This window comes from Ambystoma mexicanum, chromosome 4q (assembly GCF_040938575.1).
Source record: "Ambystoma mexicanum isolate Mex_15411 chromosome 4q, UKY_AmexF1_1, whole genome shotgun sequence".
NCBI classification, from domain to species: Eukaryota; Metazoa; Chordata; class Amphibia; order Caudata; family Ambystomatidae; genus Ambystoma; species Ambystoma mexicanum.
This window is the reverse complement of record NC_090928.1, coordinates 1,247,528,459-1,247,553,523: the sequence shown is the minus strand read 5'-3', so window position 1 is coordinate 1,247,553,523 and position 25,065 is coordinate 1,247,528,459. Positions and strand designations below refer to the sequence as shown.

At 49.4% G+C, this 25,065-nt stretch overlaps 1 protein-coding gene across 5 annotated transcripts in view; it reads right to left on the bottom strand.

Moving 5' to 3' along the window:
• LOC138468321 (exportin-5-like) overlaps positions 1 to 25,065 on the bottom strand; it is a 2,334,215-nt gene that overhangs the window by 946,649 nt on the left and 1,362,501 nt on the right. For all 5 annotated transcript variants that reach the window (XM_069608827.1, XM_069608826.1, XM_069608825.1 and 2 more), the window contains exon 24: positions 5,248 to 5,343. In XM_069608827.1, the coding sequence (XP_069464928.1) occupies positions 5,248 to 5,343 (96 nt within the window). The remainder of the gene's footprint in view (positions 1 to 5,247; positions 5,344 to 25,065) is intronic.

The window sequence follows — 25,065 nt, the reverse complement described above, 5'->3', positions numbered from 1 at the left end:
TGCACCTCCAAAGTGACAAACAGGGCGTCTGACTTGCGGAAGCACTTCGTCCTGTCAAGGTAGAATTTCAGGGCATGCCCGACATCCAGGCAGTGCAGAACTTAGGATCGGCAAAAAACATAGGAAGGACTATTCCCTGGTTCAAATGGAAAGCAGATGGCACCTTCGGCAGAAATGCTGTGTCCCCCCGCAGGACTACTTTGTCTCTGTGAAAGTTAGTATATGGATCCGAGGCGACCAGCGCCTGGATTTCGCTAACCCTGGGAGCCATGGTGAGGCAGACTAGTAAGGCCGTCTTTATGGTGAGCAGCCCGATGTCCACGGGTGCAATTGGCTCAAATGGTTTGTGTGCCAGGGCACCCAAGACTATGTTCAGGTCACACACGGGGTGTGGCCTCTTGATGGGCGGATAGAGCCTTGCGAGCCCCATCAAATGTTTCTTAACAATCGGATTGGAGCAAAAGACCCCCTCCTCCGAGTTCCTGTAAACCCTGATGGCTGCGAGGTAAGTGTGGCAGGTGTCCACCTGCACGCCAGAGTGGGCGAGGTGCGCTGAGAAGGAGAGCACATCATCCAAGTTACATGCCAGGGGGTCGATTTTCTTGGAGTCTGCCCAGTGGCCGAACCTGATCCATTATACTGGGCCCTGGTAGCCTTGCTCCTTGCGTCCTGTATTATCTGCAGATTAGCCTGGGAGAGGCTGAGGTGCCTCAGCGGTATCTGCTTCGGAACCATGCTGTGAGGGCTAGTTTCTGTGGCGCGGGGTGGATGACTCTGCCCCCCTGCTGCGACAGAAGATGTGCTGGGCCCGTCGGAAGGTGAATCAGTGGCATCTCGAGAGGCTGAGTAGCTCCGAGAACCATGGTCTGGCCTGCCACCATGGAGCTATTAGAATGATGTTGAGCTGGCAAGACTCCTTGATCTTGCAACTCACTGTGAATCAGCAGAGTGGGTGGGAAGGAGTAAGCCGTCATGCCGTCCCACTGAATCAGAAATGCGTCGGCCAGGGAGCCGAGGCCCTGTCCCTGCCAGGAGGCGAATTGAGGGCACTTCTTGTTGTGACAGGTGGCAAAGAGATCCATCTGGGGAGACCCCGTCTGTTGAGGATCTCCTGAATAACGAGGTCATTTAGCTGCCACTCGTAGTTGTCCGTACCCAACCTGCTGAGCCTGTCCGCCTCCAGGTTGGGTTCCCCCGGAAGGTTGACTGCCGTGAGGTAGATGTCGTTTTCAGGGCCCACTCCCACATGCCGATTGCCATTTTGCACAGTGGAGGGGATCTGGTGCCTCCCTGCTTGTTGACATAGAACATGCTGGTAGAGTTGCCTGTCTGGATGAGGACAACCTTGCCCCTGAGAAGTGGAAGGAATGCTCTGAGCGCTAACCAGATGGGTCTCTTGGCAGCAGTGCTATTAGCCGTCACCCACACGAGACTGAGGATGAGGAGGATTTAGCTGCACTTCGCGGCATCATGGAACCAGGAGCTGGGCTCTCAATCCGAGATGATCAACGTTCCTCCATCTCTCCACCCGGGCTTCACATGGTGGTCCAGGTACTGCAACCTACGGACGGGCAAGCCCTTCCGGCCTCCCACCCCGCAGGTCACCATCACCACGTACTCCTCGGTCGAGGGCTGGGGAGCCACCCTGGACAATCTCTCGGTCCACCTCACCTGGGCTCGGAGGAAAGAACGACGGGGCTGCCATATCGGGACGTGTAGGTACACGTCCTACAGATCCAGGGAGCACATCTATCCTCCCTTGCACAATCTGTCTGCTATAAAAGCTGGTGTGACCATCTTGAATTTTTGTAGAGGTAAGGAGAGGTCGAGGGTGGAAAGGTCCAGCACAACTTGAGGCCCGCCTGGTTCTTTTTCTGAATGGCGAAAATCCTGAGTAAAAGCTCAAGCCTCGCTGGGAGGCTGGGACTTCCTCCACGGCCTGGCTCTCTACGAGCGATCGGATCTCTGCCAGAAGAGTTGCTGTCCCAACTTGAGGGAGTGGAAGGGAGGAGAGGCTGGGATGGGTAGGCGGTACCCCGTGGATACTACGGAGAGAATCCTGGGGTCCACGAAATTCTGGCCCCAGAAATGTGCATGGAGAGCAAGCATGCCCTCCACTGGATACACGTGGACCCTGGAGGGGTGTGTCATGCCTTCTTTCCCTCAGAGGCTGTTGTGGAGGAGGGGGGCTGGAAAAAGCCCTTGCTCCCCCCTTCCCCCCTTTTTGTTGCTTGCGCAGATGTGGAGTCGGCGAGCTGTTCGTCTGCCTGTACCTCAGTTCTTGGAATCTGCGGAACCCTCTGTACGTACGCCTCTTGTCTGAGCGCTGCTGTGACTGGGTGCATGGTCTTTGTTAAGATGGATAAAGCCATGGCCGTTTGTGAGCTGTTTCTTTTTGTCCAGCTCCTCGTCCGTGGTGGAGTGCAAGAGGTCTCCCCGGCCTCTCCCCCCCCCCCCGAACCGCAGGTCTAATATGCGTTCCTGGACATCCGGGTTGAATTTAGTTGCACAGAGCCAGCCTGTCCTTCCCATGTCCGTGGCGATACAGATGGCACGGCCAGAGGTGTCAATCTGGGCCACGGAGGACTCCATGACGTCCTGCGTCACCAGCTTAGCCTCAGCCAGTCCCACCTCGAAACGGGATTGGCTCTGCGTAGGGAGTTCTGGGAGGAAGTCTGCAATTTCCCACCATAACTTCTGGTTAGCGGCAGCCAGCATGGAATCGGCGTTGGCCTGACGAAGATGCAAGGACGCGTTGGAATACAGCTTCTTCCTTTACGCCTCCAAGATCTTCTCCTTGCCTAGCAGCGTTGATGAGGCTGAGGACGACTGAGGCTTGGAGTATAGTGATTCTGCAGCAATCAACGAGGAGTGTGGCTGAGGATGGTGGGTCTATAACAAGAGTGTATCCCCCTCAATCAGCATGTACTTGGCGTCCAGGCGTCGATTAACCGGCTGGGCAGAGTGGGTTTTGAGCCAACCCTTCTTGGCCAGGGAGACTACATCGGTCTGCAGTGGAATTCCCATTTTAGAGGGGCGTCGCGTGAGGTCTTCTGTGAGGACCCTCTCTGCTGGTTGCTCGACCTCAGGCTGAGGAAGGCCCTGGTACTCCACAAGCCCTGCAAGATGTTTGTGGAAGGACTTGGCTGATGAGGGCGTGTCAGTTACCTCCTCCTCGTCTGTGTCCTGAGGGTCAGGAGGATCCTGCATCGGTGGAGGAGCAGCAGGAGGTTGGGGTACCGGAGGCTGTGGAGGGGGCTGGTACGGAACCGCCTGAGGAATCAGCTGGGGGGCCGGAGGCAAAAGCTGCACAGGGGCTGCGGGTGCCGGTGGAGGAGCCGGAGGTGCTGGAAGCATTGGAGGGAGCACGTCCCTGATGGCATCCCTGAGGATAACCCCCATCCGAGGAGACTTCATGAGCCTGAGGAACCTCTCAAAGTACCTGTCTTCACAGGCTGGAGGGGTGGTAGGGGATATAGACAGAGTAGCGGGAGAATGCTGGAGCCGCTGCATACCCTGCCCATATGGACGTAGCGGGAACCTGCCCTGCGCAAATGAAGGGTAGGCTGTAGGCCACGTGCCTGGATGAGACCAGTCATACCTTGAAAGTCGTTCTTCACCGAACTCCTGGAATGGCGTCGGACGGGTGCTGATGTCTGGCATGGCGGCCTTTTTGTCAAGCTGCCTGCCACATGCCTGCGTCGTGTTGCTCGGCTCACTGGGCCCAGCCTCCTCCAGGACTCTTGAGAGTGGATCGCGAGGCCTACCCTGCTCATCGGGCCTAGACCCGTTAGGTGCGACACCCTCTGCCCGTGGGCCGGTAGAGCTGTGTTTTTGTGCCCCAGCGGATGTGTTGCTGGTACTAGGGCATGGCCCCTCGGACAGAATGCTGTTACAATGCCCCTCACCACTGTCACTGTGAGGATCAGAGGATCCCTCGGCCTGTAGGCCGGTAGCTGGAGCAGCCTCGATGCACTTGTTGGTACAGGAACCTGAGCGGTCCCTCCCGCGCGGCCAAGTCCTTGGGAAGGGGTCTCCCTTGCGGGGTGCGATGGAGAATAGAGGCCCTACCTTGGGCCTGGATCGATGTTTGACAAAGTCCTTGAGGTCCTCTGGAGGCGATTTCTGGAAGCGCTCCCTCCACCTAACTTGTCTGTTCTTCAGAGACCGATGACAGATCGTTGCACACTGAACAAGCTTGCCAACCGTGATCTGGGCCAAGGCAACGTAGGCAGAGGGCGTGGGGGTCTGAAGTTGGGAAGAGCCCGTCGCAGGATGGAAACCTGCTGAACCCTGTGGGAGTTGACATGCACCGGGGAGGAGCGTGATGTCTGAGGACTGAGTACCTGTAGGATAAAAGACAAAAAAGACATCCGCGTGTGGAATTACATGGCCAAAGTCAAACCCAGGAGAGCTGGTAAATTCGGCCCGTTCCCGTCGACATGGAACTGAGGTGTGGCGGCAGAGGCCAGAGTAAGGGCAGCGCATGCTCCCAGAGCCGCACCCCCGCACGCCTCTAAATTTAAAGGGGAAGAAGGTTTTTCCTGGTGAAAAAGTTTCCATCTCCCGTCCCTTGGAAGGGACGCCCATGCAGTATGGTGGAAAGGGGACGGGACGTAAGAGTAAAAAGGAGGCCAATCTGCTCTTGGATGACCCTGGTATGAGAAGCATTGCCTGGTAGGGTCTGCAGATATCTATGTTTTACCCCAGGTGCTGAACCGAGACAGACATCTAGCTCTTCTATCAATAAAAACAAAAAATCTTCAGTGTGGCAGTTTGAAAATGAGATAGTTACATTAGCATCTATGCAAAGTGGTAAAAAGGCATAGAGGTGTGGTACTGTGTAGGTACTAGCTGGTTCAGATCCAGCGCTAGCATTTCCCATAATGATGTTAAGAGAAACGGCTACTGAGTAACACTTGTGTCCCCTTAGAACTGTGGTTTATCAATGTGAATACCCACCACACCAACATAAATGGAACAAACATAGTGAACACAAGTCTGCACATTTATGTCATGCCATAAAAAAAAAAAACAAATGTTTGGAAACAAAATGAAGATTACAAACGGTAGATGTTGTGACTAGGGGTGCTCATATGACCGAGAAAAAGTCCATTCACAAACAGGCAGCAAAAAAAATAAAATAATAATAAAATAAAATCGAAATAATGAATATAATCAGACTATATGCTATCACTGTTCATGTGTTTATGAAGAACATGTACGAAAGCTCCAAGTGTTACTTACCGCATGAAGGGGGGTCAAGAAGGATAGAACTGGACAGAGAAGACTTTCATAATACTCTGGTGGACAGGAATGCATCATTGGATTCAGAAAGACACGTGAAAAAGGCAGTTAAGGAATCAACGCTGCAAGTCTGAACGCTTTTTGCATGTAATCTCACAGACTATTGATGGCGGGAAAAGCATGCTACTAATCAGAGTGACAACTGTTTTACTGCATTGTCCCCTTTTTTGGTACTTTAAAATGCAGATAGAAAACCTGATCGAGTGAGAACAAGAAAATTAAACGGCAGTGTACAAAAGCATGCTCACATCCTGTTCTGTGTTGGTCCAGTCTGTTGGCTTCCTTTTACAGATTGTCAATTTGATTATAACCCCCAAATATTTCTAGTTCTTTACACATTCAACGGGTACAACAACATATTTCCACACACATCAAGGTCTGTTTTTCTTCCCATGATCTGCGTTTTGCTAATGTTAACTTTAAGGCCATTCAATTTCGCATAGGTCGAGAGAGCATCAAGCATGCTTTGGAGTCCCTTTGGTGTATGGTCTAACAAGACCAGGTCGTCAGCGTAACCCAGCCAACTGATTTTAAGTGGGCCCACTTTCACTGGGTAATGTTTCAGGCTGTCGAAAACAGCTGCCATGTCATCAAGGTATAGGTTGAACAGAGTGGATGCCACTATACATCCCTGTTTAACAGCTCTGCACATGAGAATAGATTCAGATAGCTTTCCACGACCATCCAGACGTACCCCAACACTGGCATTTTTGTGAAGTAGCATAATTATTTGCAAAAGGCAATGGGGAATGTCCAGTACAGCGAGTTTAATCCATAATCTGTTTCTCATCATTGTGTCAAGTGCTGTGCTAAAGTCGACGTAAACCCCGTAGACAGATGTTTGGAGTCTCACCCAGGCATATTCGACAGCAGATACTAAGATCACAAGATTATGTTAGTATTGGAATATGTGCAGAACCCGATCTGGTTGGGAGGTTATATTCTGTTGTCCTGAATCCACTTAGTCAAATCACACAGCAAGATCTTTGCGGGATATTTAGCATTGCAAGCAACTTGTAGTTAGAGGGATTGGTCTAACAACCCTGCTTATGGACCAGAAGAATGTGGCTCTCGCTCCAAAACATGGGGAATATACCACATTCTCCGATATGATTAAATAGTATATATAGGGGCTGTGCCCACATCCTGGGTGATTGATCATACTATTACATGTACCGTCAGGCCCGGCTGCAAAAGACTGAGTTTCTCTATGATATCAGCAATCGACTATTTGCATACCTATTTTTCAAATGGCATCACGATTTCAGGATCAGTGGGTATCATGGCACCCAGTGTTAATTGGATATGTTTCTGCCACTCACTTTCTGGGACACTTAATAGGTAGGCCTCTTGTTTGTACCTCTAATTACGATCCACATTCCTGTCAAATTACCCATTCTGGCGTGCACAGCGATTTGGAGCCATATCTCCATTTCGCACTTCCGTTTGTGTGCTCCAAGCCATCTACGATATTCAGGTTTCATTTTCTTAATACAATTTTTAATTTCACTTGCATAGTACACATTCAGAACAGGATAAATTACACTAGTTATGTTTGACCTTAATTGTTGTTTTGCAGCCATTATCCTTTTGTCATAGTGCTTCCCTTTCTTAGAAGCACAATTCCAGCATTCATGTGCACGTATGTGCTTTCTTCTTTGTTGTACTGCAGCTCTAATGGCCTGGGTGATATTCATGAAATCTTGGACCAAAACAGACCCATTTAGCTAATACACCTATGAGTATAGCACTGTATATAAAATCAGTAATAGGGCCTCAGTGACCTGCTTGGCTTTACCCAGGTTAACTGAATTCCACTGTATACGGTTAGATCCGTTATTCATAAAAATGTCACCATTTTGGTCATATATTGTAGGAGTATCACAGTTAAGGGCTGATTTTAGAAGGTCAGACAGTGGCATATGGTCACTCTCCTCGCGTGCAACAATAGCCACGTCTTTCACAATAGTCAATAATGGATGCGCTGTTACACTCACTCTCGTATAGGCATCACCTAGACAGTATCCATTTAGCGTTTTGATAAGGAGTCCAAGAGAGCCCATGCCTTTCCCAGCGTTCCTCGCTGCTGCGTGCTGAAACAGAAAACACACGCTATAGGCGGTTGCCATGGCGCCTGCACAACCGTCGCTCCCCCAAGCAGCCCGACGTTTCAAAACAATCACGCCCCTTTTTGGTTGCCATGCTCGAGCAACACTCTCCAAGCTTGCGCATGTACCTACATCAAAGGAGGCATTCCGCTCGGAAGCATAAGAACACGTACATATCACTTGGCAACTGCTTCTGATTGAAGTGACTTCCACGCTTCTTGCTCCTTCGTTATTTGATATTCCGATTGCTGCTTCATTGCTACTGACTTCCTTTACTGCTGTGAGTTGCCTTCTGATGTTGGAATTCTCCTGTGATACTTCCACCCCGGATCTAGTAAAAACGACCCTGCTTTTGGATTTCCTGCTTGCTTGCCGATTACCTGGTTTTTGACACATTTTGAACTATGGATTCTTTTTCTGGATTACGTACCTTTCAATCTACAGACAGGTTTGAACTTTGGGCACATTGCTGTAATCACTGCTTCTCGGTTTTCCATTAGAACACCCTCGTTCCGTTCAGGGAAATAAGGTCTTCACTTACTAACCAAATTAACTACCTCCTCCTTTTGCCCTACCTCCTCTTATTCTCCTTCTTGTTTTGCTACTACCCTAATCCAGGACTCCTATCAAACAACATCTATAAGAACCTTTTTACCACATCTACCTGATCTTTCATTTAAAGTCTATTCTCAGCATATTCAGGTTAGTTTCTTTTTTAACTTCCCTGTTATTGTTACCTTATCCTAAGTACTTAATTGTACTAAAGCTGTCCATTTCTTTTCAGCCTGGTGAATACCTGGTGGTATGTTTCACTCTTACAGGTGAGCCTCTATCCTGCCCGTATCCTATTGGCTCAGACAGGGTGGTATTTCATAGGCACGGTCCCCCTATCATAGGAGGCCCATAGTGGGCTACTCCACTACTGATCCATACCAGATCATCACTGTTTCTGGAGAGTCATGGGTGTTACGGCTTGTGTGAATATTTTTACAGAGCCAAAGAATTAACCGATGCAGACACATCCATGTTGAACTGATCAGCGTGTTCTAATCTATTCTTTGCATTGCAATCTCCCATTATCCACACAGGCAGGTTGAAATCTATGGCATCAACTATTTTTCTCATTGTGGCAATGTTTTGTTTAGTGGCAAAGTTGTTTGGAGGATCATATATGTTAACCACTATCATCATCATCTTAAATACTGTTTTCACAACTTAGACCATAGTAGTTGACCCGGTCATAGGGCTCAAGCTCCAAGGATGACTAACGGAGATAATGAGTCCTATAGGGCCTTTAGTTGCCAATATTTGTTTTGTAAACCTACCATCAAATTCACATTTTTCAATCATCCATGTTGCCTGCAACGCAATGCTATACAGATCGATATGCATCAATATCTAGCTCAGCTCACAAGTGGTCAAACCATCTAGAATTCCACGAACATGTAATACTAACGTCATCGACTAATTGATGAGAAATGGGCCTTAAAGACTGTGGGTAACCACTGCCAGTAACCATCGCCAGTAGCACCTTTTATTCTGGATGTATCCTGTCGACTCATATGGCTACTCAGTTGTTGTTTGTTCACTATTTGCTTATTGTCGTCTTTCCCTTTTAGCATGCATTCTATTAATTGCTCCACTATTTCTCCGTTTACTCACATTGGCTTCCACATCACGTTGCATATTCATAGTTGGTTTCCCAGCAATTACGTTAGTAGAGACCATGTTGTCAGTTAGCTTCTCATACCGTACGTTGTGTGGAGTCATTTACACTACCCTATAGCTGCAACCCATTTTATACAATTCATTCTCATATCTTAGGATGTCATCTAAAGTTGATTCTGAGGAAAACCAGATCTTAGAAAATTGACATAGCCGTCCCTTCAACTTGATCAACAATTCTAATGTCCTCGGTGTTTATTGTTCTTAATGCCACTATATGATGCAGTATACATAGGATGGCTATCCTATTTAAAGGGGGCAGGTATTCTATAGGGGTACTGGTTGAATTTGTAGTGCATTAAATTCCTCCATTACCAGCGCAACGTCTTTATACTCCTTTTTCTTTCCTTATGTTTTGGTATTATCCCCTAGATTCATGTTAGTCTCTGATTGCTGATCAATACTAGTTTTAGGAGTTATAGTTTTGGAACCTGTTTTACCATCTACCAGGTACTTATTGGGTCTGGTCAATTGGGTTAGATCTACCTCGCCTGCAAACAGGCAATGTATATCCCCCAAGGCACTATCAGAATTAGCGACACAGACTTTCTTAGATCTTTTTGTTTGGCACGTTACACTTTGCGCGTGTTTAACCTTGACACCATCAACGGGGGCGTGGCTAACCGCCATGTGAAGAGGACGCTCGATCCGTGCGCTCCGCCTGATGCGACCATCATAAGCTGCCATTAACTACACTTTTACGGGCCCCTGAAGCCCACAAACCGCCTCACTAAGGGCTGATACCCTCCTGCACCTGAGGGCCAACTCCTGTGGTTCTGAGTGACCGGCCTCGCCTTATAGACCGTGCGACACGATCCAGCAGACCGGAGCCAAAATGGCGGCTCCCTCACCCAGCTCGGCGCAGCGGCCCGAACTCTAAGGCTGCTTCCGCGCCACAACGCCCAAGCCGCCTGAGTGGAGAAGACCCCCCCGCTGTACAAGAGCGCCCAGCCAGACCGAGGTGGGGGACCAGCGAAGCACTCGAGCGGCCGAGTGTGCGAACGAGAGGAGGAGTACCCAGGACGCAGAGCCCAGCCTGATACGAGCCTGACAACCCACCGTGACTTGGAACCGTGAGCCTGGGTGTCGTAGGATCTTCGAGGTGACCGGGGGGGAACAAATCCAACTGCTATATACCGGCTGTTACCGCTGGCCCACGCGAGCTGCCCCCCCCCCCCACCTTACATATGCACGGTGTCCTCCTACACGAAGCGCCCAGCAAAACGTAGTGGAGACTCGCGGGTCGAGCCCTAATCATTACATCTGAAACCCCGAGGAGCGGCCCCGACGAACACTGCCGGATGACACGGTCTGGCCCCTGCACACTAGCCATCCATCTGGGCCACCGGAGCGGCCTATAGCATACCGCTGCCCTCTACCACAGATACCAGCCGGACTGAGCTGCACAATAGCCCAACCACTAGCGCTGGCACAGGGAACTCATGGACTCTCCGCCTCATCACACCCTAGCCACCCCTAAACCCGCGCCAGGCACAGTGAAGCACCTGTAGACCAGTTGATATGTCCACCAAAGGGGAAAGGGCTAAGCAACGCCAGACCACCATTGATACCTTCATGGCGGCGGGGCCCACAGCGCCTGAGACCATGAATGGGGCAAACGCCGCAGATCTGCCCGACCCCTCAGGGCCAACAACTGAACCAAGCAACACACAGATCCCCAAAGCCATCAAACTATCCCAAACGGCCGTGGAACATAAAATTGACGCAGTCGCCATAGACCTGAGCCTCCTGCGCCAGGACGTCCGCTCTTTGGCCGGCAGGACAGATACGCTGGAAGCCCAGGTCCGCGAAAACACCGAAGCCAAAACTGTGCTCCTCAAAGACGTAGATGCACTCCTGCAGAAAGTGAAAAACCAGGAAGACAGGGCCGAGGAGGCAGAAGGGCGCGCACGCGGTAACATTCACCTTCTGGGCCTACCGGAGGGTATTGAGGGATCGGACCCCACAAACTACGTCGAAAACCTCCTACTACAGGAGATAGGTGCAGAGAAACTCTCCCAGGGTTTCACAATTGAAAGGGCTCATCGATCCCTCACCTCGAAACCTCCCCCTGGCAACCCACCCAGACCAGTGATAGCAAAGTTAGTTAATTACAGGGACCGTGAAACCATCCTCGCCTTCTCGTGATCAGGCGGCCAGATTTGCAGGGCACAGCCAAAATATCCATCTACCTGGACTACACTTTTCAGGTCCAAATGAAGAGGGCACTGTTTATACACTGTGGGATGTTTTTATCCACGCATCCAAGCCCTACCTCAAAACTGTGCAGTACTGACATGGAAAACATGATGGCCAGAGATTCCCAGAAAATGCCCAGGGAAGTGCATGAAGAATAGGCTGCCACCCATTTTGCCGATGTTATGGGCACAAAAGGGCACTGCCTAAAACCACCATTGGACTACCCACACAGTAGCCTGAAACCATTGGGAATGGCAATGCTGATTGCCAAAAGCAACCTAGAATTGTGGGGAATTAATTTTCTTAAATCCCAAAAATGGGTGCATTACCAGTACTCACCACTATCAGAAAGCCGGCGTTTTAAAACAACACCAGACTTTTTTCTCTTTTTCTGTAAAACTGAATAAATGAACCCAAAGCATGCCAAAGAAAGACTTACTGAGAGGTGGATACAATGTAAAGTTATATTCTGAAGTGACTTGAAGGTTTATAACAAGACTGGCTGAGCTGTGGATTTCAGCAGTTCAAGTAAAATTGGACTGAAAGACACTAAAAATCTAAATGTTTAACAGAAATGAGTGACCTACTTTTGAGTGTCACATAGGTTGCAATTGTTTAAATGTCATAGTTTTAAACTTAGAATCAGAATTCTAGCTGCATATGTAAAAATGGTTAGTTTTATTTGAATGCAGAAAACTGGGTAACTAAAAGTGACATTAGCTGGGGCCTGGCTTAAGGAACTGAATTCTGCCCACCAGCTACCCCCGACAGGAGATGAGACTTGCACAACAGCTGTGTTCCCAGGCCTAGCTGCCCTTTTGCTGCTCCCACCAAAAGGGATATGACACTTCTCTGATTGAATTACCTGGGCTCTGCAGGAAATTGAACAAAGCCCTGTCCTGACTCAGGCAAATGTTTTATTATGGGGGCCCTAAAAACGGCTTCCTCTTGAACAATGGGCCTTCCAGGGCCCAGGCAGATGGTTTATTGCAGGGGTAATAAAAATGGCTTCCTCTTGGCAGAAACTGGGAGGGGGAGAAACTGGAGACAGAGGCTGAGCTTGAAGAAAGTGGAAAGACTGGTTTCTGTACCATGTGACCTGAAAAGACACACCCCTGTAGCCAGAATATGGTCTTAGAAAAAGATGAATAACTCATAGTACGGACTTGTCATAATTATTTAAATGATACCATAATTCTTGTGATTTTTCTGCCCACATTTTAAGAGGTTTTTAGAACCGGAGGCATGATCTGGGGCAAACTAGCAGTTAAGAGGGTATTACTTAAAATGTATGCATGTTAAAAGTCTGATACTTCATCAATTAATGCCTGCATGCCTTGCACACATTTGGGTAAATTTGAGTAAGAATCTGATATTGGTAACCTGACCAAAAAGTGAAATATGTTGCCATTTCTGAATGCAAGCTCCCAGGAAGAGCAGATTTGGACAGGGTATACCTCCTGTGATATGTGATGGGTGCATGTAATTTTAAACAAATGTGTACCTGTGCAAATATGTCTTTTGGGTCAAAATATAGATTGTGTGTAATTTGACAGGGGTGGGTTCTCTGTACCATAAACAGACCTCATCATGATGACACTTCATTTCATTCCCCCAATCAAGGGGAAGAGGATGAAGTGGCCAATGACAAGTGGAGAGGGGCTGGCTAGTGATGCTGCTCACACACCCATTTTCAGAACACATAAAAGCAGACAGTCAGGACAGATGGGGACATTCAATTCCATTTGCTGCAACGCGCTCTGCCGGACCATACCACATCCAGAGATCCAGACTTCAAATCCATCAATCTCCAGGGAAAGCTGTGCAGAAAGATCCAGAGAGAGCAGAGCTGACCCAGACCACTGTTAGCAGAACCATAGAGCTGACCCAGATCACTGTGAAGTGCCGAGACCAGACCAGAGTCCAGTCTAAAACCTGACCAGATCCGTGGCGAGGCCCATTCTATTTCTAAAGATATTGCGAGTACCTAGCGGAACTGTGCAGAACCAATCTCTTAGTTAAAATAATATAATTCAATCTATTTTAATCTAAGTAGAACTGCCTAAAAGCTGTCACCTGTCATTTCTAGCTGCTACCTGTCACTTGTCACTTTGAACTTTAAAATTTCAAATCCGAAAAACAACCTTCACAAAATCGTTCATAACTCCGTAACCGTTTGTCTTAGAGACTTGCAGTAACTTTCCTCTGAAAGCTTAGAATCCTGGCTTTTCAATGAACCGCATTCCTATTCCATACACTTTTGCTGCAATCGCGAAAAACGCACTCGCGAATTTACCGCGATTTGCAAATTTCTCCACGTGTGAAAACAACAGTTTCCTTGCTTTCCTTGCTAAAAAATTCGTTTGCCTCTTAAGAACCATCCCTGAATCATTGCTAGAGTGAGCCGGGACTAATATTAACTAGATACCACTCACCCGGAACCTCTAGAGGGAATTGAAAGCATTTTAGCATATTTTTCACTTCATTGCCAGCACATATAAAAGCATTTTGGGCCTGTGTTTCCAACTTCTGTAGTCTAAGCTTGCTGGGGTGAACTGAATTACATTTGATTGCATTTCTGAGAACTGTGTGCTTTCCTTCCATTTCCTTGCATTGCATAAAGGGGGGAGGGGATTGCCAGAGAAAAGTGATTACATTGTTTTGTTGAAATCATATTGAGTATTTTCTGTATTGCATTTTCATTCAACATTACATCCATCTGAACTTATATAAAGCATTCTCTACCACCTTATTCTTCTGTTCCTATTCACAAGTGTGCTAGTGCCGGACTATCCATTATTGATTACTGCTCAGATTCAGTGTGATATTCAATTATTAATTTATTATAAAGCGTGATATGGGATACATTACTCACCGTAATCGTATTTCTGATGCTTGTATCTGCTTAGATTCACATGCTGTGCATAGGCCGACATCTAGTGGAAGCTGCGGAGTATTACAGTTTGTTTTTCGAAAGTCGAAAATGGGCGTCGACACAGGCGTGCCAGTAATACTATCCCTAGTGTGACGTCCACTGTACCCAAGATCCCTCACGCGTGTAGGATCCTCAGATTGTATTTTTTCTGACATGAGGAAGCATGAGGAGTAGCGTGAGTACAGATAATCCAAGCAGATAGACAGAAAAGGTAAGACTACAAGCAATCATGCGCCTTCTCTCGGAGGGGAGGAAGGGTGGGTCGCATGTGAATCTAAGCAGATACAAGCATCAGAAATACGATTACGGTGAGTAATGTATCCCTTCTGAGGCTTGTGGAATCTGCTTAGATCACATGCTGTGCATAGATTAGCGAGCAGTACCAGAAGAAGGAGGTGGGATGTGAGAAGGGTCATGAGCAAACAGGTGTCTTAGAACCGCTTGTCCCACTTGTGTATCTGTCTTGGAATGAGTGTCAATGCAGTAATGCTGAGTAAAAGTGTGAATAGAGCTCCAAGTAGCCGCTTTGCAAATGGTGTCGAGGGGAACATTTGCAATGAAAGCCAGAGTGGCACCAATGCCTCTAGTAGAGTGGGCCCTTGGCGTAAAAGGCAGAGTCTTGTCAGAAAGAGAGTAACACAGCTGTATACAGTTGATAATCCACTTCGAGATAGCGCCCTTAGAGACGCGATCCCCCTCTCTGCCTGTAGCTACGGAGACAAACAGTTGATCTGTCTTCCTTAGCGGTCTGGTTTTATTTACATAGTATAGGACCGCCCTACGCACATCTAGGGTGTGTAGTTTCACCTCAGCCGAGCTTTGCGGGTTCTGGAAGAAAGCCGGAAGCTCGATGGACTGGTTTACATGGAACTTGGATATGAATTTAGGTGAGAACCTAGGGTGTGTGCGTAAAACCAGTTTGTCCTTGTGGATAGTAAAGAAAGGATCCTGCACTGACAGAGCCTGAATTTCACTGACCCTTCTTATGGAGGTAATGGCTACTAAGAAGGCCGTTTTATAAGTCAGGTGTTTGAGACTACTTTTATGCATGGGTTCGAATGGGGGTCCCATGAGCTTAGCTAGCACCACGTTGAGGTCCCATCCTGGCGGTGGGTTCGAAATAGGAGGGTGAAGTCTCTTTACTCCTTCCATGAAGGCTTTAACCACTGGTACTTTCCACCACGAGACCTTGTTATGGGATGTGGTGTAAGCCGAGAGGGCTGCCAGGTGTACTTTCAGCGAGTTAAAAACCAACCCTGCATCCAGCAGGTGGAGCATGTATGTCACAACGTTGGAAGGAGTGCAATCAACCGGGTTGATTTGTTTATTCTGGCACCAGATAACGAATCTTTTCCACTTATCAAAGTAACAGTGCCTTGTATTTGGTTTCCTGGACTCCTTTAGAATGTCCATACACCTCTGTGGTAATTTGAGATGTCCAAACTCTATGACTTCAGGAGCCATGCTGCTAGGTTCATAGAGTTGGGTTCCTGATGCACTGTTTGACCCTGTTGCTGGGACAGTAGGTTGTACCAGGCTGGGAGTCTGATGGGTTCGCACACCGCCATCCTGCGTAGGTGTGGAAACCATGGTTGTCTCGCCCACATGGGAGCAACTAGGATGAGCGTCATAGATTCCTTGTTCATCTTGTACACCACCTTCCTGATGAGAGGAGTTGGTGGAAAAGCGTACGCAAACATCCCTGACCAGTTCATCCACAGGGCATTCCCTTGGGAGTCCGGCTGGGGGAACCTGGATGCAAATCCTGGGCATTGTTTGTTTTCGCTTGTGGCGAATAGGTCTATAGTGGGGAAACCCCACTGAGAGAAGAGATCTTCTACTACGTCTCTGTGAAGGACCCATTCGTGTTGTTCTGGGAGGGAGTTTCTGCTTAGAGCATCCGCTAGGGAATTGAGCTCCCCTGGAACATGTTGCGATGACAGGAAGATGTTCCGTCTGAGTGCCCATATCCATATTTTCTGGGCAAGCTTGGACAGATTTGGCGAACGAGTCCCCCCTTGCTTGTTCAGATAGAACATGGCTGTCGTGCTGTCCGTCCTGATCTGCACCGACAAGTTCAGTAGATGGGGCTCGAACGCCCTTAGCGCTCGGAATACTGCCAGAAGCTCTAGCAGATTGATGTGGTTCTTGGCTACTGAGTGAGACCAGAGACCCTGAGCTGTGTGGTGGAGATGGTGAGCTCCCCACCCAGTCAGGCATGCATCTGTAGTCACCACGGTTTGTACTTCGGGATCGTAAAAGGGTTTCCCCTTTGCGAGATTCTCTCTTGTCCACCAGTGTAGGCTCTGTACGAGTGTTGGCGAAACGACCACTAGATCGTCCCAATGACCACTTGCCTGAGACCACTGTTTCGCCAACCATTCCTGCATGGGACGCATGCGCAGACGCGCGTGGGGGACCAGGTAAATGCATGACGCCATCATGCCCAGTAACCGCATAGCTTTGCGTACTGTTATCTGTTGACCTGACTGATAATGCGGAATTTGCAGAAGTATATTCCGAATTCTCTCTTCCGAAGGGAAGGTCAATCCTTTCTGAGTATCTAGGATAGCTCCTAGAAACTGTTTTGAGGTGCCTGGCACCAGACTTGACTTTTTCTCGTTGATGGAGAAGCCTAATTCGTGGAGGAGGTCGATAGTCCTCTGAATGTTTGACCTGCAAATTCCTGGGGTTTCCCCCGTTATGAGCCAGTCGTCCAGATAAGGGTACACCGGGATTGCTTCCCTGCGTAGGTGTGCAGCCGCCACCGCCAGTACCTTGGTGAATACCCTTGGTGCTGAAGCTATCCCGAAGGGCAGTACCTTGAATTGGTAGTGGCGACTGTCCACCTTGAAGCGCAAGTACTTTTTGTGCGCTGGGAGCATGGAAATATGAAAATAAGCATCTTTCATATCCAAGGTTGCCATGTAATCCCCCTTTTTTAGGAGGGGGATTACCTCTTGTAGCGTGGTCATACGGAATTTTTGGGGCTTGACATATTTGTTGGCAGGCCGTAAGTCCAATACTGGGCGCATTGTCAAATCTTTCTTTGGCACAAGGAAGTAAGTTGAATAGATACCCTTGTTTACCTGGTGTCCTGGGACGAGTTCTATCGCGTCCTTTTCTAGCAGAATGGCGATCTCCTCGAGAAGGATCCTTTGATGCTCTAGGGAGTGCACTCTTTGTCGTGGAGGATGATTCCGGGGACGCTGCAGTAGTTCTATACAATATCCTGCGGATACTGTTGACAGCACCCATCTGTCTGAGGTGATCCCTTCCCAAGCCTGGGTGAAGGTGGAAATGCGTCCCCCTACTGGGGTTGCGTGGCAAGGGACCCTGAACTGAGCGTCACTGTTTTGGTGGAGGCGTGCCACCGCCCTTGTTGGGGCTGCCTCTGCCTCTTCCACGACCTCTCTTGTTACCCCTGCCGTAACTCTGGGTAGACTGCTGGTTGTTATTCCATTGTGTACCTTGTCCCTGGGCATAGTTGCCTCTTTGTGAATTTTGGCCGCGTGGGCGACGAAAATTATTGTTCCCCCTCTGGTTAGGGGGTTTGTTGGTAAGCTGGCCAAGGGATTTGAGAGTCTCATATTCATCTTTGGCATTTTTAAGTGCGTCTTCGACCGCTTTCCCAAACAATAGGTCGGGTTCCACTGGCTTGTCTATTAAAGAAGCCTGGGTTTCTGTCTTGAATCCCGACTGCCGTAACCACGCATGTCTCTTGATAACAGTACCTTCTGCTATCAATCTCCCTGCGTTGTCAGCGGCGTCGAAAGTTGCTTTTAAAATGCAACCAGACACGGCTCTCCCCTCTGCCGAGATCCGAGCCAGCTGGCCCTTTAACGGTTCTGGAGCAGAGGCAATGAGCGCCGCGACTTCTTCCCATTGATGGCAATTGTAACTAGCCAACAGGGTGGTGGAATTCGCAATCCTTGCTTGGTAGGCGGACGTTGAGGCTACCTTTCTGCCAAACCCGTAAAGTTTTTTGCTCTCCTTGTCGGGAGGAGCTTCTGATGAAGATAAGGGCGTGCCAGCCCTCTTTCTAGTGTTGGTCACCACTAGGGAATCTGGTTTAAGATGTCCCTTTATATACAGAGGGTCAGACTGGGCTGCCCGGAAAATCTTTTCAATTCTGGGGTTGACAGCTCTGGTGAGGTTAGGATTCACCAGGGAAGGATCTATTCTTCGTTGGATGGATTTGAGGATAGGGATGGTCTGAGCGACCGGTCTTCTCTCTCCTACAAACTCCTCCGCGAAGTCCCTTTCCTCCTGTACACCGTGGGTGTCGATGTGGAAGTGTTCCGCTGCTCGAGCGAGAACCTCGTTAAGGAGGGGCTGGTTATCAACTGGAGAGTCAGTAACTGGGGCTTCGCTTTGTACTGGGGAATCTACTCTGTAAATTTCCTGCTCATCTTCTCCCTCCTCCAGGTCCTCATCCTCTGCATAGTAATCTGTCCCGGTTTGTTCTTCCATAATTGCAAACTCCTGGTCCTCTTCAGGGAAAACTTGTCCCTGATAACTGGGGAGTGGAGTAGAATATGGAGTGGAGTAAGGCTGAACCTCGAAGGGTTCAGGTCTTTCGACCCGGGGCTTTTTACTTAGCGGGATAGGATCGGAGGAGCCTGAGGGTGTGGCCCCTTGAGGGTTATATGAAAGAAAGTGTTCTGGGTTCTTATCATAAAAATCAGCCAAGGAAGACATCCTAGACATAACCCTGTCTATGTCTTCACTGGACCATTCCCTGGAACAGGGTATTACTTTAGCAGGTGATTTATTTTCAAGGGTAGACTTGTGTTTGCTTGTCTGCTTAGGCTTTACAGGGGTGGAAGGCTGTGCTTTCCGCTGTTTCCCCCCCTTCTCCGTGCGTGGAAAAATGTTTTCCCTGTCCCTTGGGGGCCCCAGAGACTTTCGACGCCTGGCGTCGAGGGTCTGGAAAGGTATCTGTGTGCTTCGGGCGTGGGGCCTCACTGGTGTTAACCGCGGTCTCGGTATCTTGGAGCGCGGCCTGGGGGTGGAAGTCGTCTTCGTCTCCCGACGATCGAACTTCCGTTAGTGTGTGTAGCGAGGCACTCTTGGCAAGAGTGGATGATTGCCTTGCGTCGTGAGGCGATCTCGATCGAGAGCGCCCAGAGGACACCGAGTCGGACCGTTCTTTTTGTGCCTCTTTCCGGGAAGTCGACGTCGTCGAGGTCCGGTTGGTCTTAGTGTGTTTAGTGTGTGTTAGGTGTGTAGCGCTTGCGTCGCCGGGGGTCTTCCCCATAGCCGCCTTGCCGGACGACCTTCCGAGGTCGGGGACCTGCGCTCGTCGGCTGTCTTTCGACGCCGTAATGCCCTCGCCGTCCGAAAGTACGGCGTCGCTGCCATCGCTGAAGGCGCCCTCCGCTGCCATGGCCTCCTGCCTGGCGTGGTGGGCCCAACGCTTTGTCGAACGGTCCTTAAGTGTCTTAGGTTTAAACCTACTACACGCTCTGCAGTTCGCTTCGGGGTGATCCCTCGGCAAGCAGAGATTGCACGTGGCGTGCCTGTCGACCCAAGGGTATTTGCGATTGCACTTGGGGCAGAATTGAAAAGGGGTACCCTCCATACGCACCTTAAGGCAGCGGGCTGCTAAGTGTAGGAATATATATAAATGTAACTATATATCAAGAGTGAAGAGTATGTACCACCCCCCACTCTCCCTACTTGTAAGGGCCGAGGCCAGCGGCCTACTAGGCCCGGGCCGAGGCCAGCGGCCTACCGAGGCCCAGATCCGTCGTGCAGCAGTCGACGGTCGATGACTTCTCCAGCCGTCGTCGAGGTTGAGGGTCGACGTTGGGGTGGGGAAGGGAATGAATAAGAATTAAAATTATAATAACAGCAAAAGTATGGCTAAGGCCAGGGAACTCCGCAAGATGCTTCCGACCAGTATGGCGGAAAAAAACAATCTGAGGATCCTACACGCGTGAGGGATCTTGGGTACAGTGGACGTCACACTAGGGATAGTATTACTGGCACGCCTGTGTCGACGCCCATTTTCGACTTTCGAAAAACAAACTGTAATACTCCGCAGCTTCCACTAGATGTCGGCCTATGCACAGCATGTGATCTAAGCAGATTCCACAAGCCTCAGAAATATATATATTGTTTAAATTATCAAATAAACCTTTAAACTTGCAAAACAGAACTACTTCTTGGCTCAGTGGGGTCAGGGGGATTCCAAAGGAGGGGTGTTATATAGGGGTAGTCATCCAGAACGCACGAACTGGACATAAAGATATATTAATAAGGGTTTCCATTCAGTATCCCAGACTAGGCATTGACTTAGCTGTAGTGTTGAATTGAATCCTCTTACAACACACCAAAGCTAGATTGAAGTCTGCCGGTCTACGCTACATGCTCCTATACCCCTCCAGATTGAAGGTGATACGCAACAACAAATCCTATCTCTTCGATACCCCGGCCGAGGCTCGGGACTGGATGGACAGTGAGCAGATCCCTGATATCGAAGTTAAGAAGCGACAACCACGCTGAGTCTCGCCCCTCAACGGCTACACCTTGACCCAATGACCCTCAGGGGCCCCACCAAGTAATGGCTTCACAAACCGCAGCTGACTTGATTCCACGAAACAAGACGCCCGGACGAACACTCTCCTACCCCCTGAAGCTCTTTCTTGTTAAAGGTACTTAGATACCCGCCCGTAGGGCACCAAGCGACTGATGCAGTCTAAAGGAGCGGAAACGGGACTGTCATAGTGAGGGAGACCTCGCTCGACCAGTTTTATGTTTGGGACGTTCAAAGTTATGGGGGGGGAGAGGAAAAAGGGAGTTGGCACAGAAGTTAGGTGCCAATTCGGGAAAAACCAAGACCACCAACAACCATTGCATACAGCATGGATGGAGCACTCTCCCTACGCTGGATGGGTTTGCAGTTATCGAAGCAAAAGATAAGAGACGCAGGCACCTTAGTCGGGACCCACATCCAAAAACCACCTAGACCTCAAATGAGCTCCACACGCCTCTCGCCACCTGCAAAGCCTCCTGGTAAGCCTGAAATGGACACTGGATCCTCTGATTCTCATGGCTGACTCGATAAAAATCATGACGTGGAACGTCAGAGGCATGAAAAGCTACGTGAAGCAACGCCGCATACTCGCCTACATCAAAAGAAGTAAAGCTAGAATAGTCCTACTTCAAGAAACGCATTTAACGTTGGAAAAATTGAAGGCATTAGCCAAGACATGGCGTGGAACTCTGATAGGATCCTCCTACTCCTCTTATGCCAGAGGTGTCCTGATTTGGATAGACCCCTCAGATTAGTAAGCTCCAAAGTAGATGACGAGGGTAGGATGGCACTAGCGTGCGGCACAATTGAAGGCAGGGAGTTATGCCTAATCAGCACCTACGCACGACGCAACAGCTTTCTTTCATTCCCTATATTCACGTCTCAGCCCTTACAGGGACAACACCATGATATGGGGAGGCGACCACAACTGCACCCTAGACCCCCTAATAGACAGGTCAGATGATAAGCATACACGCCCTTCTCCGCCGGCCAAAATACTATCCAGGCTGTTACAGCAGCTACAACTCCGAGACTTGTGGAGAGAACACCACCCAGACCTGCGAGAGTTCTCCTTTTACTCCCCTCCACACGCGGTCCACACTAGGCTAGACTATCTTTTCGTAAGACAAGAGCAACAAGCAATGTTTGTTGGGGCTCAGTCCCTGCCCAGGGTGCTGTCCGACCATTCCCCACTACTTGTCGCTTGGGAGATCTGCCCGCCTAGACCCCCTGTCCCCACCTGGAGACTTAGGGCCGAGGCCCTCCATGACACAGCCCTCCGCGAACACATAGCAGACAGGACAGAGGACTATTGGGAAAGAAACCTTAACAGCGTTAAATACATAGGCACCGCTTGGGAGGCATACAAGGTGGTCATGAGGGGTGAGATGATTGCAGCTATGGGTGGAGCCCTAAGGTCTATTACATCCTCCCTAGAACACTCAGAGAGGGAGCTGGGAGAACTGGAAGGTAGATTAGACTCATCCCCAGAACACTTACAGAAAGTAATCGACCTAAAACTAACCTGCCTAACGCACTGGGAGTCCCTGGGAAGGCTGAGCTACGCCAAACACATTGAGAGAACCCATGCCCTAGGTGATAAACCCGGTAAACTCCTGGCTTGGCTATACAAGAGGGAGACCCCCAGAACACCCATTTGCCAAGTACTCAAACCAGACGGCTCCTTAGTGCACACTCAAATAGAAATTAACTCTGTGTTCTCCGACTTCTACTGCAAACTATACTCCGAACCCCCGCCCATGGCCGACTCTGGCATTGAGGATGTCCTGGACGACATCGACCTTCCCACGCTTGATTCTCAAATGACTGACATCCTAGACGAGCCCTTCACCCCAGATGAGGTTAAGGTAATCATTAGATCTCTCCCGTCTGGAAAATCCCCTGGCACTGATGGCCTCCCCGGGGAATTTTATAAATTGTACGCGGAGACCCTGGCCCCACTGTTGGCGCAGGTGTTTAACGAAGCTTACGAGCATGGTGCCCTCCCTGACTCCATGAGGGAAGCTGTAATTATCCCCCTCCTGAAACCCGGTAAAGACGGAACGCACTGCAGTTCCTACAGGCCCCTCTCCATGTTAAACGTTGATAGTAAGATCCTAACCTCCCTGCTAGCGAATAGACTGCGAAGGGTGATCCCCCACCTGATCCATCAGGACCAAACGGGATATGTGCCCGGACGCTCCATAACAGAGAACCTGCGCAGGTTGCACCATATCATGTACAGCACGGAACAGAGGCCTCAGAAATATGCGGTCGCGTCACTAGACGCCACCAAGGCCTTCGATTCAGTGCGTTGGGAATGGCTATATGCCACTATGACTAAAATGGGAATCGGACCCGCCTTCTTGAAATGGACCCAGCTAGTCTACACCAACCCCACCGCTAGGGTGCGCACGAACAAGACCTTCTCAGACAAATGGTCCCTACACAGGGACACCCGTCAGGGCTGCCCACTCTCCCCGATGTTATACATCATTGCCACTGAACCCGTAGCCGCATACCTCAGACAAGAATACGGAGATGGGGGCATCGTGATCGACGGAGTGGCCCATCTCATCTCCATGTATGCGGATGATACACTATTGTACCTACACAACCCCGAACACCTCCTGCCCTACATTCTAGAGACCCTGGACGGATTCAGTAAATACACAGGAATCCAAATTAACAAGGATAAGTCCTGCCTCTACCCACTAGCTGCACTGTATAAGGAAGACCTAAGATCCCTACCCCCCCTTGACCTAAAATGGCAAGTGACTTCTTTTAGGTACCTGGGAATCACTATACACCGTGATCCATACACGGAACATATCCTCAACACGGTGAGAGCAAAAGACACTCTTGAAAAATCTATGGATTTCTGGGGCAAGCTCCCGCTCTCGATGGCTGGAAGGGCAGGCCTCCTCAAAATGGTTGCACTCCCCCGCTTACTATACAATTTCACAAATGTTCCCTTCAATATCCACCCCCTCCTTTTTCAGAAATATCAATAAACTATGTAGACGGTTTCTCTGGCAGGGAGGCAGACATAGGGTGGCGCTGGACACACTCCAAAGACCTTACGAAAGAGGGGGAATTAAAGTCTCCCACTTCGAATTGTACTATCTTGCAAGCCAACTAAGGCATGTGATGCGATGGATGGCCGACGAGATCTCCACAGACACCAGGCTCCTTCAACCAGCTTTGCCCAACCTGCTCCTAAGGGATATACTCTGGGTCCAGAGCAGACTCCCGCAGCCCTTCCCATACTTAGCCAAACTCGGAATAAAGCTCTGGAACAGAGCATGCAGAACAGTGGGGTCAGCTGATCCCTACTCCCCACAAGTCCCCATCGCAGCAATTATGGCCAACCAGACGTGGGGCTCCCTGGAAACGCGTGCCCAGTGGGAACCCTATGGAGTGGCTACCCTAGGAGACTTAATACTAGACCAGGAGATCATACCTTTCCCCGATCTCACTGAGACCACGGGATTACCTGCTGGTCAATTCTTGCTCCATAGAGCAGTGATACAAGCCATAAAGGTTAGATGGCTAGCGGCTACAATCCTAGCGACGGAAAATGAGGTTATAGAAACATTGTTAAACACCGCCGAAGGAGGCCATGAAACTTTGCGACTTTACGAAGCCCTACTGCAGGGTACAACAAGGAACGAGCTCAAAAGTAAAGAAAAGTGGGAAACCAAACTAGGCCAGGACTTTACGGATGAAGAATGGGAGAAAATAACCCACTACCACAAGAAAGTTTCTAGGAATGCCCACTTACAGCTCATCCAATTATACATCACCAACAGGGCCTACCTAACACCTGAGGCCATATCTAAATTCAAGGGAGCTGAGACCCAAGTATGCCCCAAATGTAAGGAGCCCAGTGCGGGAATGACTCATGTGTTTTGGGGCTGCCCAGAGATACGCAAGTTTTGGACACAGGTACAGGAAAGAGTGGCGGACGCAGACATTGAGCTCGAAGTGTATAACCCCGCAGCCTGCATCTTGGGCAGATGCAAACGTAACCACAAAAATAAGCCTCTAAACAAACTCAAAGACTTGATATACATAACAGTGAAGAGACGCATAGCCTTGGGATGGAAGAGCCCAAAGGCCCGATCGAGGCACAGTGGTGGGGGGACCTTACGAAATGGATAACGGCTAAGACCGGAGCATGGGAAACGGCAATACTCGAACAGAGGCTGGACTCCAGTGGGGGAACTGCATCGCTGGATGGCGTAAAC